Source organism: Phoca vitulina, unplaced genomic scaffold (assembly GCF_004348235.1).
Source record: "Phoca vitulina isolate PV1807 unplaced genomic scaffold, GSC_HSeal_1.0 scaffold1, whole genome shotgun sequence".
Taxonomy (NCBI): Eukaryota; Metazoa; Chordata; class Mammalia; order Carnivora; family Phocidae; genus Phoca; species Phoca vitulina.
Window position 1 is genome coordinate 94,587,589 of NW_022589704.1, and position 16,788 is coordinate 94,604,376.

A 16,788-nucleotide genomic window follows, 5' to 3' on the forward strand; every position below is an offset into this window, starting at 1 on the left:
GAATACTGGAAACAGGAAGAGGAACCAGGCAATGAAGCTGGAGAAGAGCCAAAAAGAATTCATGATCTTGCATCAAAAAGAATAAAGTACTTAGGAATAAATTTAACCAAGGAGGTAGAAGACCTGGATATCAAATGTTCATAGACATTAATGAAAGAAATTTAAGAAGACACAAATAAATGGAAAGATATTCCATGCTTATGGATTGGAATAATTAATACTGTTAAAATGTCCATACTACCCAAAGCAATATATGGATTCAGTGCAATCCCTATCAAAATTCCATTGACATTTTTCACAGAAAGAAAAAAAATCCTAAAATGTGTATGGAATCACAAAAGATCTCTAAAAGCCAAAGATATCTTGAGAAAGAACAAAGAAGGAGGCATCATGCTACCTGATTTCAAACTGTATTACAAAGCTATCATAATCAAAACAGTACTTTATTGGCATAAAAAAACAAACAAAAATCAATGAAACAGAATAGAGAGCCCAGAAATAAACCCACAATTAATATAGTCATTTAATTTATGACAAAGGAGGCAAGAATACACAATATGGAAAGGACAGTCTCTTCAATAAATGTTGTTGGGAACACTGTACAGCCACATGCAAAAGAATCAGACTAGACCACTATCTTACACCATAGACAAAAATCAACTCAAAATGGATTCAAAACTTGAAAGTAAGACCTGAAACTATAAATCCCTGGAAGGAAAACTGGGCAGTAATATACTTGACATTGGTCTTGGTGATGATTTTTTGGATCTGACTCCAAAAACAAAAGTAAACAAGTGAGGTCAAACTGAAATCAACTTCTGCATAGCAAAGGAAATCATCAACAAAATGAAAAGGCCATGCATTGAATGTTAGAACAATATGATTTACAAATCATATATCTAATCAGGGGTTAATATTCAAAATATATACAGAACTACAATACAATAGCCAAAAACAAAAAACAAAATACAAAGCAATCTGATTTTAAAATTGGCAGAAGATCTGAATAGACATTTTTCTAAAGGAGACATTCAGGTGGCCAATAGATGCATGAAAAAATGTTCAATATGACCAATCATCAAGGAAATGGAAATCAAAACCACAAAGATGTATTACCTCATACCTGTTAGAATGACTTTTATCCAAAAAAAAAAAAAAAGAAAAGAAATAAGTGTTGGTGAGGATATCAAGAAAAGGGAATCCTTGTGCACAGTTGGTGGGGATATGAACTGGTGCATCCACTATGGAAAACTATATGGAAGGTCCTGAAAAAATTAAAAATAGAAGTATCATATGATCCAGCAATCCTACTTCTGGGTATTTATCTGAAGAAAATGAAAACATTACCTCAAAAAATATATATATGCACCCCATGTTTATTGCAGCATTATTTACAATAGCCGAGATATGGAAACAACCTAAGTGTCCTGAATGGATGGATGGATGGATGGATGAAGAAGTTGTGGTAGGTATACAAACACGCACACACACACAAACACACACACACACACTCATATACAATGGAATACTACTCAGCCACATAAAAGAATGGATTCTTGCCATTTGCAACAACATGGATAGTTCTTGAGGGCACTAAGCTAAGTAAAATAAGTCAGGCACAGGAAGACAAATGCCATATGCTCTGACTTATATACGGAATGTGAAAACAAAACAAACAAACAATAGCAATAACAAAAACCAAACTCAGAGATTAAGAGAACAGATTGGTGGTTGTCAGAGGTTGAGGAGCAGTGGGGAGTGGGCAAAAGGGGTGAAGGGGGTCAAAAAGTACAAACAGTCATAAAATAAGTCATGAGGGTATAATGTACAGCGTGGTGACTATAGTTAATAATACTGTATTGCATATTTGAAAGTTGCTAAGTCAGTTAATCTTAGATGGTCTCATCACTAGGGAATAAAAAAAGAACTTTGTAATTATGTATTATGATAGATGATAACTAGGCTTCTTGTGATTATATTTGCATTTGTGTATACAAATATTGAATCATTATGTTGTACATCTGAAACTATTATATGTCAAATATAAAAATAAAGAAAGGACAGAAAGATTACAAAACAAATGTTAGAGCAGAACTGACTATCCTAAGAAGAAAAAAAAAGATGGGGGTGGGGGATGGGACTTGGGGTCAGAAGAACTTTGTTCTGGTCCCAAAGGTGTCATTTCTAACAGTGAAACCCTGAGCAAATGCCTTCCCTCTCTTTATACCATCTTCTTTATCTTTAAATGAAGTTGATAACAACCAACTTCGCCAAGTTGTCCTGAGGGCAAACATTCTGTAAACTTGAAGTGCTCTCCAACTCAAGATTTTTCACATAGAACTTATTTCAGAGGTAGAGATATCAACTAAAGACGCACAAATGGTTGGAAGTTCACCCACTCAGAGACAGCTTTTGTTGAGAAAACTATGCAAACCCTCCTTTTGAATGAGAGTAAATGCCCGTGACTCACAAAGGAAGGGGTGCTGTATGGCTGGTGAAGTGTCCTGTTAATAGGTGTCTCACATCATGTAGACTTAGCCCAGGGGCCAGTGTTTGTGTTCCTCATGTAGCAGTTTGGGGACAATGGAAGGAGAAGCCAATGAGAAGGAGAAAAGGTGAACTTGCTAAATGAAACTGGGAGAAATACAAATGTGGTCCCCAGTGAGTTTAGAAAAACACTCTCAGAGCTTTCTTAAGATGGCCTCTTAAAGCAAACCCAGCCAGGGATTCAATGGAAAGAGATGGTCACAGAAATTTGGCCTTATCAGGTCTACAACCCAGATTTCTGTGACATTGCTTTTTACTTACTGCTCTTCAGTGCCCAGCAGCACTGTATAAATAACACTCAGCTCTTCTGCATCTCTCACTCCCTTTCACTCTCCATGCTATAAAAGATAGCAAACCTGGGGGAAAAAATCAAAATTACTTTGGGGACAAATTGGTTTATCTCTAGGATACAGCTATTACAAAAAAAAAAAAAAAAAAAAAAAAAAATCTGGCCAATCCATTGATACATTCTTTTGTTACTTTTATCCATGTTTTATAATTTGAGTAAAAAAAATTTTTTCCCTACATTTGGAAAATAGATATGGCTTATTGTCAAGCTTTGATGGTTTAATTGAAATACACACCATTTAAAGGGAATATATTTTAGTAAACAACTTTTGCCTCATTAGTCTTTGAATTCCCTGGAACTTTCTCTGTGTTGTAAGGGTATCATTTTATTTGTATTTGAAAAGGCATTAACAAATTGAACAGAAAAGTTTATTCATATGGAAAATGTGCTCCCTTATTAGATTTTGGGGAATTCTTCAGTATGACAGTGAGTGAATCTATGTGACATTCTTCACGTGTGAAGGAAAAATGGATGCTATCTTCTCTGCAAAACTTCATTTTCTTCATACACTGTGCTTTTTAACTATTTAACATACACCATTTGTTTTGCTTGTTTTGGGAATCAAAGCACAGTCTTCCAAATTCTATAATAAAGGAGACTTACCCATGTTCCTTCTAGTCCAATGAGTTTATACAGAGATGAGTGTTGATTATGTGTAATAGTGGAGTAGATTTTATTTTTATCTTTTTATTGTGGTAAAATATATGTAATAAAATCTAAATAATGAAATAAATAATTAAAAATGAAATAATAAAATATATGTGATATAAAATTTGCCATTCTATTTCTACAAAAAATTGACTTTGGTTAGCATGTTTCTCCTTCAAAACCATGTTTTTCTTCTTTTCCAAAGCTGCTGGAACATGACAGAATAAAGATTTGATTTTGATTTTTCTTTTTCTGAATCTTATAGAAGTAACTGATTGTGTGGGGGTGAAAAATGGAAACCAAAGAGTTTGGGACAGAAGCTACAGGCCTGACTTAGCTAAAGGCCAGCTCCAGAATCAATAAGCAAATATATGTCCAGTATGTTAAATACAGAAAAATACATATACACATTAGACATAATCCTAATCTCAAATAGATGTTTATGTAGGTGAAGAATCATAATAAATGCACATGAAAAAATTATAATAGAAGAAAGTAAGTACATGTGTATAGGGTGGCAAAGAACATAGGTCTGTGGAAATCAAGGAAGGAAGAGAATAATGAAATGATGTGGGGTAAGTTCTAGAGAGATGGTTCAAGCCTGGCAGCATCTCTAGGCTTTAAGTAGACCTCAGAGGGCTTGTTAAGCAGGAGGAAGAGCATGGTCAAGGGTGCATAGGCAGGGGAATAAGTATTTTTAGAGGATCTTGATTTATTTCCAAATTATGGTCTACTGTTTCCTTCATAATTCTCAGGAGAACTTTTCCCCCATAAGTTAGAGGTGAAGAAAATCCATCTTTCCTATCACTTCCGGTGAATATGCCCCATGAAGTGGATAGCATTCCATCCTGGGTAATCCATGGTTCAGAGTCATCATGCAGTCTGCAGTCTTTGCTTCCCTCTTCCTGTGTAAGAATGTGGGTCCCTCCTAGTCAGGTAATGAGTTGTTCTTTGGTTTTCATCATAGAATATCTATTCTGCATGCAAAGTGCTCACATTAGTAGCAACAATATCCTAAATAGCATGACATGCTAAAAAAAAAAAAAAAAAAGCAGCAGCAACAAAACAAAAACAAAACAGAAAGACATCAGCATGGATGAGTCAGGATTCAAGTTTGCACACTTCTAACTGGTTCCAGGAATGAGTTTTTGCTGAACCATCTATTCTGGGTTGTCCAGTCCTTCTTTGAAACACTGATTCCCATTTGTGAATGAGTTAGTTTTCTGAGATAATAAATAAAGTGAGTGGTTTAGCCTATCTTTATCCGTGAAAAACTAACTGGACAAATAAAAACAAAATATTTAACCGTATTCTCATCAGCTCCATGGCCTAATTAATTTGAAATTACAGGCCCTAGTACAAAAATCACTTATGTTCCTTTAAAAGCATAGACCAGGAGGACTAGGAAAGATGGCGGAGGAGTAGGGGACCCTATTTCAACTGGTCCCCGGAATTGAGCTGGATATCTACCAGACCACTCTGAGCACCCACAAAACCAGCCTGAGATGTAAGAAGATCTGGATCTCTACAAACAGAATATCGCAGGCGGTTGGTTTTGAGCTACGAAGCGGGGAGTCCTGATTTCAGAGGATAAACGGCAGTGGGAGGGTGCCTGGCCGTGGGGATCCTACACCACTGGTGAGCGACAGCCTCGTGCGCTGGGGATGGGGCACAGACTCGCAGACCGGTAGTGGCGGGGAAAGGACTTTAGGGCAGCCCCCGGGGCAGGAACCCGGAGTGGTGGGGTCATGCGTGCGAACTGGGAGCGGCTGGCAGTTTTAGAAGCACAAAGGGCAGAGACGTGCCCCGACCTCCATGGAGACAGGACTGGGGGCACTGTGGAGGGGCGCACAACCCAGGACACTGCAGTTTATAGCAGCATGGACAGAAACGGAGACAGTGTGGCCTGGAGAGCTCACTGAAGAACAGACTGCGGTCTCTCTGCTCTGAGGCAGAGGGTTGGAAACGGTCTCTTCTGCTCTGACTCGCGGAAGAGACGCAGAAAGTCTCCAGGGAAAGCCGCCAGAGAACAAAAGCCCCCAAAACTGATTCCCGCTGAGCCCAGCCCCCACCACAGGGGCGCAGGGCAACTCCACCCAAACAGGGTTGCCTGAGTAACAGTGCAGCAGGCCCCTCCCCCAGAAGACAGGCTGGGAAAACAAGAGGCCAGCAACCCTAAGGTCCCAAGAAAACAGGTGCATATTGCTTGGGTTCTGGTCAATAATTTGGACTCTATACATTCCCTCAAACACCCATCAACAGAATGACTAGGAGGAGGAGCCCCCAAAACAGAAAAGACTCAGAGATTATGACTTATGCTGCAGATTTACAAATGGATGCAGATATAACCAAGATGTCGGAGATGGAATTCAGGCTAGCAATTGTGAAGACAATAGCTAGAATGGAGAAGTCAATTAATGGCAACATAGAGTCTGTAAGGGCAGAAATGAAAGCTGAATTGGCAGAACTTAAAAATGCTATCAATGAGATCCAATCCAATCTAGATAATCTAACAGCTAGGGTAACTGAGGCAGAAGAACGAATAAGCGACTGGAAGACAATATAATAGATAAAAAGGGAAAAGAGGAGGCCAGGGAAAAACAACTCAGAATCCATGAAAATAGAATCAGAGAAATAAGTGACACCATGAAGCGTTCCAATGTCAGAATTACTGGAATCCCGGAGGGAGTGGAGAGAGAGAGAGGACTAGAAGATGTATTTGAGCAAATCGTAGCTGAGAACTTCCTAATCTGGTGAATGAAACAAACATATGCGTCCTAGAGGCAGAGAGGACACTTCCCAAGATCAAGGAAAACAGGCCAACACCCCGGCATGTAATAGTAAAACTTGCAAATCTTAGAGCCAAGGAAACCATCTTAAGGGCAGTTACGGGGAAGAGATTCCTTACGTACAGAGGGAGGAACATCAGAATAACGTCAGACCTATCCACAGAGACCTGGCAAGCCAGAAAGGCCTGGCAAGACATATTCAGGGTACTAAATGAGAAGAACATGCAGCCAAGAATACTTTATCCGGCAAGGCTTTCATTTAGAATGGATGGAGAGATGCAGAGCTTCCACGACCGGCAGAAACTGAAAGAATATGTGACCACTAAGCCGGCCCTGCAAGAAATATTAAGGGGGGTTCTATAAAAGGAGAAAGACCCCAAGAGTGATCTACAACAGAAATTTACAGGGACAATCTATAAAAACAACGTCTTCACAGGCAACATGATGACAATTAATTCATATCTTTCAATAATCACTCTCAACGTGAATGGCCTAAATGCTCCCATAAAATGGCACAGGGTTGCAGATTGGATAAAAAGACAGGACCCATCCATATGCTGTCTACAAGAGACTCATTTTGAACCTAAAGATACATCCAGACTGAAAGTGAAGGGGTGGAGATCCATCTTCCGTGCGAGCCGACCTCAAAAGAAAGCTGGGGTAACAATTCTTATATCAGACAAATTAGATTTTAAACTAAAGTCTGTAATTAGAGACACAGAAGGACACTATATCATTCTTAAAGGGTCTATCCAACAAGAAGATCTAACAATTGTAAATATCTATGCCCCCAACATGGGAGCAGCCATCTACATAAGCCAACTGTTAACCAAAATAGTCATATTGATAACAATACGTTAATTGTAGGAGACCTCAATACTCCACTCTCAGCAATGGACAGATCATCTAAGCAGAAAATCAACAAGGAAACAAGAGCTTTGAATGATACATTGGACCGGATGGACCTCATAGATATTTACAGAACATTCCACCCTAAAACAACAGAATACTCATTCTTCTCAAGCGCACATGGAACCTTCTCCAGAATAGACCACATACTGGGTCACAAATCAGGTCTCAACCGATACCAAAAGATTGGGATTATTCTTCTCGAGTGCACATGGAACTTTATCCAGAATAGACCACATACTGGGTCACAAATCAGGTCTCAACTGATACCAAAAGATTGAGATTATTCCCTGCATATTCTCAGACCACAATGCTTTAAAACTAGAACTCAATCACAAGAAAAAATTTGGCAGAAATTCAAACACTTGGAAGCTAAAGACCACTCTGCTCAAGAATGTTTGGGTCAACCAGGAAATCAAGGAAGAACTTAAACAATTCATGGAAATCAATGAGAACGAAAACAAATCGGTCCAAAACCTATGGGATACTGCAAAGGCGGTCCTAAGGGGGAAATACATAGCCATCCAAGCCTCACTCAAAAAAACGGAAAAATCCCGAATTCACCAACTAACTCTATACCTTAAAGAACTAGAGAAAAAGCAACAAATGATGCCTAAGCCATGCATTAGAAGAGAAATAATTAAAATTAAAATAGAGATCAATGAATTAGAAACCAGAAACACAGTAGATCAGATCAACGAAACTAGGAGTTGGTTCTTTGTAAGAATTAATAAGATCGATAAACCACTGGCCAGACTTACCCAAAAGAAAAGAGAAAGGACCCAAATTAATAAAATTGTGAATGAAAGGGGAGAGATCATGACTAACACCAAGGAAATAGAAACAATTATTAGAAATTATTATCAACAACTATATGCCAATAAACTGAGCAATCTGGATGAAATGGAGGCCTTCCTGGAAACCTATAAGCTGCCAAGACTGAAACAGGAAGAAATTGACAACCTGAATAGGCCAATAACCAGTAACAAGAGTGAAGCAGTGATCAAAAACCTCCCAAAAAACAAGAGTCCAGGGCCTGATGGATTCCCTGGGGAATTCTACCAAACATTCAAAGAAGAAATAATACCTATTCTACTGAAGCTGTTTCAAAAAATAGAAACAGAAGGAAAACTTCCAAACTCATTCTGTGAGGCCAGCATTACCTTAATCCCCAAACCAGGCAAAGACCCCATCAAAAAGGAGAATTTCAGACCGATATCCCTGATGAATATGGATTCCAAAATCCTCAACAAAATCCTAGCTAATAGGATCCAACAATACATTAAAAGGATCAACCACCATGACCAAGTGGGATTTATCCCCAGGATGCAAGGTGGTTCAATATTCACAAATCAATCAACGTGATAGAACACATTAATAAGAGGAGGGAGAAGAACTATATGGTCCTCTCAATTGATGCAGAAAAATCATTTGACAAAATACAACATCCTTTCCTGATTAAAACTCTCCAGAGTATAGGGATAGAGGGAACGTTCCTCAAGTTCATAAAATCCATCTATGAAAAACCCACAACGAATATCATCCTCAATGGGGAAAAGCTGAGAGCCTTTCCCTTAAGATCAGGAACACGTCAAGGATGCCCACTCTCACCACTGTTGTTCAACATAGTACTAGAAGTCCTAGCAACAGCAATCAGACAACAAAAAGAAATAAAAGGTATTCAAATTGGCAAAGAAGAAGTCAAACTCTCTCTTTTCACAGATGACATGATACTTTATGTGGAAAACCCAAAAGACTCCACCCTCAAATTACTAGAACTCATACGGCAAGTCAGTAATGTGGTAGGATACAAAATCAATTATACAGAAATCAGTTGCTTTCTTATACACTAACAACGCAACTGTAGAAAGAGAAATAAGAGAATCGATTCCATTTACAATAGCACCCAAAACCATAAGATACCTTGGAATAAACCCAACCCAAGAGGGGTAAAGGATCTATACTCTAGGAACTACAGAACACTCATGAAAGAAATTGAAGAAGACACAAAAAGATGGAAAAATATTCCATGCTCATGGATCGGAAGAATAAACATTGTTAAAATGTCTATGCTACCCAGAGCAATCTATACCTTCAATGCCATCCCGATCAAAATTCCAGTGACATTTTTCAAAGTGCTGGAACAAACAATCCTAAAATTTGTATGGAATCAGAAAAGACCCCGAATCGCCAAGGAAATGTTGAAAAAGAAAAACAAAGCTGGGGGCATCACGTTGCCTGATTTCAAGCTATACTACAAAGCTGTGATCACCAAGACAGCATGGTACTGGCACAAAAACAGACATATAGACCAATGGAACAGAATAGAGAACCCAGATATGGACCTTCAACTCTATGGTCAAATAATCTTTGACAAAGCAGGAAAAAACATGCAATGGAAAAAAAAGACAGTCTCTTCAATAAATGGTGCTGGGAAAATTGGACAGCCACATGCAGAAGAATGAAACTCAACCATTCTCTAACACCATTCACAAAGATAAACTCAAAGTGGATGAAAGACCTCAATGTGAGACAGGAATCCATCAAAATCCTAGAGGAGAACATAGGCAGTAACCTCTTTGACATCGCCCACAGCAACTTCTTTCAAGATACATCTCCAAAGGCAAGTGAAACAAAAGCAAAAATGAACTTTTGGGACTTCATCAAGATTAAAAGCTTCTGCACAGCAAAGGAAACAGTCAACAAAACAAAGAGGCAACCCACAGAATGGGAGAAGATATTTGCAAATGACACTACAGATAAAGGGCTGGTATCCAAGATCTATAAAGAACTTCTCAAACTCAACACCCAAAAAACAAATAATCAAGTCAAAAAGTGGGCAGAAGATATGAAAAGACACTTCTCCGAAGAAGACATACAAATGGCTAACAGACACATGAAAAAATGTTCATCATCATTAGCCATCAGGGAAATCCAAATCAAAACCACATTGAGATACCACCTTACACCAGTTAGAATGGCAAAAATGGACAGGGAAAGAAACAACAAATGTTGGAGAGGTTGTGGAGAAAGGAGAACCCTCTTACACTGTTGGTGGGAATGCAAGTTGGTACAGCCACTTTGGAAAACAGTGTGGAGGTTCCTCAAAAATTTAAAAATAGAGCTACCCTATGACCCAGCAATTGCACTCCTGGGTATTTACCCCAAAGACACAGATGTAGTGAAAAGAAGGGCCCTATGCACCCCAATGTTCATAGCAGCAATGTCCGCAATAGCCAAACTGTGGAAAGAGCCGAGATGCCCTTCAACAGACGAGTGGATAAAGAAGATGTGGTCCATATATACAATGGAATGTTATACTCAGCCATCAGAAAGGATGAATACTCAACTTTTACATCAACATGGATGGGACTGGAGGAGATTATGCTAAGTGAAATAAGTCAAGCAGAGAAAGTCAATTATCATATGGTTTCACTTATTTGTGGAACATAAGGAATAGCATGGAGGACACTAGGAGAAGGAAGGGAAAAATGAGGGGGGGGGAATTGGAGGGAGAGATGACCCATGACAAACAAGGTTTTAGAGGGGAGGGGGGAGGGGGATTGTTTAGCCCGGTGGTGGGTATTAAGGAGGGCACGTACTGCATGGAGCATTGGGTGTTATACGAAAACAATGGATCGTGGATCACCACATCAAAAACTAATGATGTATTGTATGGTGACTAACATAACATAATAAAATTTAAAAAAATAAAAAATAAATAAAAGCATAGACCAGAGATTGAAGAGATGAAATAATTCTTTTTTTTTTTTTTAAAGATTTTATTTATTTATTTGACAGAGAGAGGCACAGCGAGAGAGGGAACGCAAGCAGGGGGAGTGGGAGAGGGAGAAGCAGACCTCCCACGGAGCAGGGAGCCTGATGTGGGGCTCGATCCCAGGACCCTGGGATCATGACCTGAGCCGAAAGCAGACGCTTAACGACTGAGCCACCCAGGCGCCCCGAAGAGATGAAATAATTCTGAAGAGGCACTAATGATCTTACTCATCATTACTCAAATTATAATACATTTGGTAGTATTACTGGGTTATAGATCTTCATATCTGCGCAAGAAGCCACCTGGTTTAGTGAAAATTATTCAAGCATTAGAGACATCAGCCAGGATTGAAAACTGTTACCTTCTGGTTTTTATGACAAATTACTCAGATGCTTCTGATCCTTAGTTTTCTTGTCTGTAATAAGAGGTTAATAATAGAACCTACTTCATGGGGTTGTAATGAGGATGAAATTAACTTATATATAAAGTCCAAGTTAGCCCTTAGTAACTGACAGCTATAACTAATTATTTTTTCTCATAGTAATTAAGAAACACCACCTTAAAAGTCATTCCCTTTGTGCGTTTCATAGCAAGAGAAGCTGATGCATGAATTGGAAGAGGAGAGACACTTACGTCTTCAGAGTGAGAAGCGGTTGCAGGAGGTGACCCTGGAGTCTGAGTGCAACAGAATTCAGATGCGTGGCCTCCAACAGCAGTTCTCCAGGTATCGTTCTGAACTGAGTTTCTTGCTTCAGGAGGGGCATCTCTTCCTGCACCAGTAGCCCCTGTGCTTGAATTTCCATTGTGAAAGCTTTTGTTGAATTTGAGGAGCTAATTTACCTATAGCTTAGACCTTCTCCTCTGGCCACGCCATGATATGGCATGTGGGCCAATTTGTTGAAACTTGCTATTTGAACCTCACATAGTCTTGGCTTTATTGGATCTGGTTGTCTTTTCTTCCCTGATGGCTTTCCAAGGGATTTTTCCAGGAAGATGTGGTGGCTGTGTGGCCTATAGGGATGTCCAGTGAAAGGCCAGCCAGGAGGATGAAATTTTACCGGTCATCATAATTCTATTTTAAGGAAGACAGAGAATGTGAATCTAATCATTCAGTAAACTCTTACTCAGTACTTAAAGGAAACATTTACCAATAGTTAAAAAAAAATCAAAATCAATGAATTTCTTTCCTTTAAAAAGACCAAACTTGAATTTGAAAGGAGCATTCTGAAAAGTAGCTCTTAGATTTAATTCCCACACAGTATCTTTCAGCTTCCAGTTACAGTTACTGTGGGGCCAGGTGAAGGTTCAGCCTATTATTTAAAAGCTATTTAGTTCCATGTAAAAAAACCCCACAAACTTGTGCTATTCCAGTCCTGGGACCAGATATGGGAACTCTGGGAAGGACGATTTACTTTCATTTCTGTATCTCACTTCACCATTTGAAAAATCAGGAAATTAATTTTTGGGTTCTTTGTTTTTTTCTCCCTCATGAGGCTATCCCAGGCTAAATCAAGTTTGAGAAGTTGCCCTAAAATTTTTCTAAGCCGTCTATGTGGATCTTGTGTTTAATTTACCATTGGGATTTGGATGAGATCAATGATGGATAATATGGCTTCCTCATTATGAAACTTTTATAATGATAGCTTAAGTTTTGGATATGCCACAGGGAGAAGCCGAACTTGAGCCTCCAGATGATTTATCTCATTGTGACTAATACTATGAATGCTTGTGACTTTGGTTTAGAGTCTTCTTGGAGGAACAGGGTAGAAAGGATGGATGACCCCCCTGCATTCAGTCATAATTTAACACCCTGTTCCACTCTCTGAGCCCATGATAAATACACAGGTGCTGTAGAAATGCACCAATCAATACTTAAACAAATGCCTGTCCCACCCCTCCCAGGCTATTACTTATACAACCTTGTGCTCCATTTTTCATTTGGTTTGATGGTAACTCTCACTTTATGTCTCCCAACTTGAAATAATAGACCACCCCCACCACTTTTGAAGCAGCTCTAAAACAAACACTGCTTTGTAATGCTTGCCCTTTTAATGATACAGGAAAGGAGGATGTAGATCGCCCTACCCTTGCGCTATCTAATTGAGCCGTCTCTGTATTCAAGCTATTGATTTACCGGGTGTGAGACACATGGCACAGTAAATTATTTTCGTATGATGCCAGGTCATCTGCTATAAATCAAATGACACCCATACAGAGTTCAGTTGCATAAAAGCCAAGGCTACATCCTAGACTGAAAGAGAAGATAATTATATGTAGAACAAATAGTGGTTGGTTTTACATACTGCATTTCCCCTGCTATAATCAGTTTCCTTATGTAAAGCTTCATTGGAACTGAAGAATTCAAGTCCAGTTGTAGCCAGACAGCTAATGTAAATCAGCAAAGGTGGAAGAAAAAGTATATATCACAGATAAGGTAATTACACAAAGGGAGAGAGGGAAATAAACCATTAGAGTCTCTTAATGATAGAGAACAAACTGAGGGTTGATGGAGGGAGGTGGGCGGGAGAGTGGTAGATGGGTGATGGGGGTTAAGGAGGGCACTTTTTATGATGAGCACTTGGTGTTATATGTAAGTGATGAATTACTGAATTCTACCCCAAAAACCAATATTGCACTGTATGTTTACTAAGTAAAATTTAAATAAAAAATCAAAAAAAGAAACAAAACAAATGAGCAAGGGGGGGGAAAAAGAGAGAGAGAGAGGCAAACCAAGAAACAGACTCTTAACTCTAGAGAACAAACCGCTGGTTACCAGAGGGGCAGTGGGTGCGGGGATGGGTGAAATGGGGGATGGGAATAAGGAGCACACTTGTGATGAGCACAGGGTGATGTATGGAAGTGTGGAATCATTGTATTGTAGACTTGAAACTAATATTACACTGGCTGCTAACTATACTGGAATTTAAATAAAAACTTTTAAAAGAAGATAATTATACAATAATTTAAGTAGGCCCGCTACAACATTTTTGATGGCTTTTGGCATTTTAAACTTTGGTTTGTAAGATACTTCTAGTTCTGTTTATTTAAACAATCCTGTTACTATAATTTAAGTCTTTGTAAAATTCTCCATATTATAGAACATGTGTATAGCTCATCAGCCTTAGACATGGTCCACATCTAAATACTCACATAAATAATTTCCATATTCCAAATAATTTTATTGAATTTAAAATTTTTCTATTCATAATTTTCTCCTTTTCTGTGGTTCAACAAGTTCGTTTTGGACATGATGCTCCCTGAGATGTAGGCTTACTTTGAATATTGTTTATGGGATGAGTTTACTTTGAAAAATAATGCTAGTAACTCACCTTTTCAAAGTTTTTGAAGTGGCTTACAATAAAAGGTAGCTTTACAATATGACTAATAAAATGAAAATAGGAAATAAAAGCCACAAAAGGGTAGTGTGGCAAGTAATCGTACTTACACGGCCTGCCGTGTTTTCTGAGATTGAGCATTTGACTTAGTTCTAAGATTTCCTGGCAGACATGATTAAAAGGAAAGTACAAGAGCCTATGTAATTGTTATCTCCTCGACTCAGGAAGAGAAACATTGTCTCTGGTAACAGACTCATACTAGAACACATCCATAAGCCCCTTCAGAGATGTCATTGGAGGATATAATAGACAGTCATCCAAAATTGTGCTGATTAGGATTAATTCACAGAAGTGTTGCTAATTCTGCAAGGTCATTCACGTCTACCAAGTTAAGGGCCTTCTGAATGTCACAGTACATGAAACAGGAATGCTGGTTTCATGTCTAATGATGATGAGTAAGTAGAACTCTAGTGCTTACGGATCTCAAGTCAGGCACTATGCTGCAAGTCCATGGGAGCCTCCAGATGGACATGTGTTGCATCTTTCTGATACCTGTTTGGAACCTGGAGCACAGAGACATGAGATGCCGAGGTGTGGGCGGAGCTGCGAGAAGTATTTTCCTGGTGTAGTTGATGGCTTGTCACCATGCAGGCATCTAAACGGTAGGGAAGGAGATTCTGGAGTCTCAGATTCAGGGATGAGGTGAGGCTTTGGAGGGGAAAGTGGATAACGGAGTTAGAAGCCTGGACAGTCAGGTGTACGTGCGAGGTGGAGTTCAGGTGTCAGAATGAGTGCTGCAGGGTAATTAGTCCAAGGCTTGATTTTACGCAGTTTCAGTGAGGTGATACGGCACCAGGCAAACCTGAACATTGTGATTATCTGTGGTGATGAGTAATGGGATCACTTAGGTGATAAAAATCTATAAAAATGTTTGAATGAGTAGTTCTCTTTTTATATCACCACCAAACCTTCATTTATAACCGCCCCCTTCCTCTTGACCTCTGATTAGGGTGTAATGATGAGCAGTGGTCCAAAATGTGGGCAATAAAAAGAGAGAGACAGAGAGAGATGTGACCAGAGATTACATAATCAGCTCTAAGCTCATAAATCAGAAATGGTCTGCACCGAGGGTGATTCAGGCAGCCATAATAAGCTTGATTCAGACCATTTACAACCTTTCATTTAAATATAGAGAAGAGAAAAGGTACTTCCAAATTAAGCCCTCCCATACATGAAGGAGCATTTCAGTAGGGTGGTACTGAGAGTCAGGCAGCAGTACGATTAGGGCTTCTTTGTCTTGATATTTGGTGATATAAATCGAAGATGCTTTCCAGATGTCATAATGATTGTTTAACCTGTTGTCTGAGTGGTACACATGGCTGGGCATATTGTATGTGGTTAAAGCTTTGTGCCCCACCCTTCTATGATTCTGTAACTGTCTCTACCCTCCCTTTAACTATTCCTTTGAACTGTGCATGTCTAGCCAGCCAAGGCTAATGATGTGAGTATGGCTGTATCACTGCCTTCCCTCCTATGTAAAGATTAGTGTTGGCACCCCCAACGTCATTACCTTGAGTGAATGAGTTTGTTTGTGCATCAGTTAGTTTCACCTAGACAAGCACTTCAGGAACACTCTCTCCAACCAGGTGGGCTCTGCTGAGGTAGAATAAGAATGATTAAGAAGAGGGGCACCTGGGTGGCTCAGTTGGTTAAGCATCTGCCTTCAGCTTAGTTCATGATCCCAGGGGCCTGGGATCAAGTCCCTCATCAGGCTCCCTGCTCAGCAGGGGGCCTGCTTCTCCCTCTGCCTGCCACTCCCCCCTGCTTGTGCTTTCTCTCTCTCTCTCTCTGTCAAATAAATAAAATCTTTAAAAAAAACAATAATTAAGAAGAACCAGATTTGTGAAGAAATAAGCAATACACAACTACTGATGTAATGCAAACCATGTACGAGTTGCACCTCTATTTGAGTTGGTTCCTTTGGAAACAGTGCTGTCAATGTGTAGATTATTGACAAAAGCTGCTGTTCTTATCAGACAAGCAAACATTTTTATTGTGTGTACAGTAAGATAGAACACAGTATGTGTCCTTAAAAAATGTAGACCCCAGATAGAGAAGACTTATGTGCATATATGAACCAAAAAACCCCCATTTATAGCTTAGCTATAAATTAAAGGAACTTTTGCCCAAATTCAGGACAGTCAGACTTCATATTTGTTAATGGTATGTTATCACGCAAAGGCATAAGTCAAACCAGATGAAATGAGCACTAATTGTATAGTGCTACTAGCAATAATAATACACATGTTTATCATATGACAGCTCCATGCTACAGTGTGTTTGAAGCTTTAAATTAGAATCAACCTGGTAGACTCACCACCCAGAAGACATATTTTATAAACTATCTACTGCGGGTGAACCATATCACACCCG

The 16,788-nt window shown here is 39.2% G+C and overlaps 1 protein-coding gene across 14 annotated transcripts in view; it reads left to right on the forward strand.

The window, feature by feature from the left end:
* The window catches only part of NCKAP5 (NCK associated protein 5), a 974,611-nt gene that overhangs the window by 528,362 nt on the left and 429,461 nt on the right, over window positions 1-16,788 (forward strand). For all 14 annotated transcript variants that reach the window (XM_032411698.1, XM_032411742.1, XM_032411716.1 and 11 more), the window contains one exon: window positions 11,611-11,744. In XM_032411698.1, coding sequence (XP_032267589.1) covers window positions 11,611-11,744 — 134 coding nt within the window. The remainder of the gene's footprint in view (window positions 1-11,610; window positions 11,745-16,788) is intronic.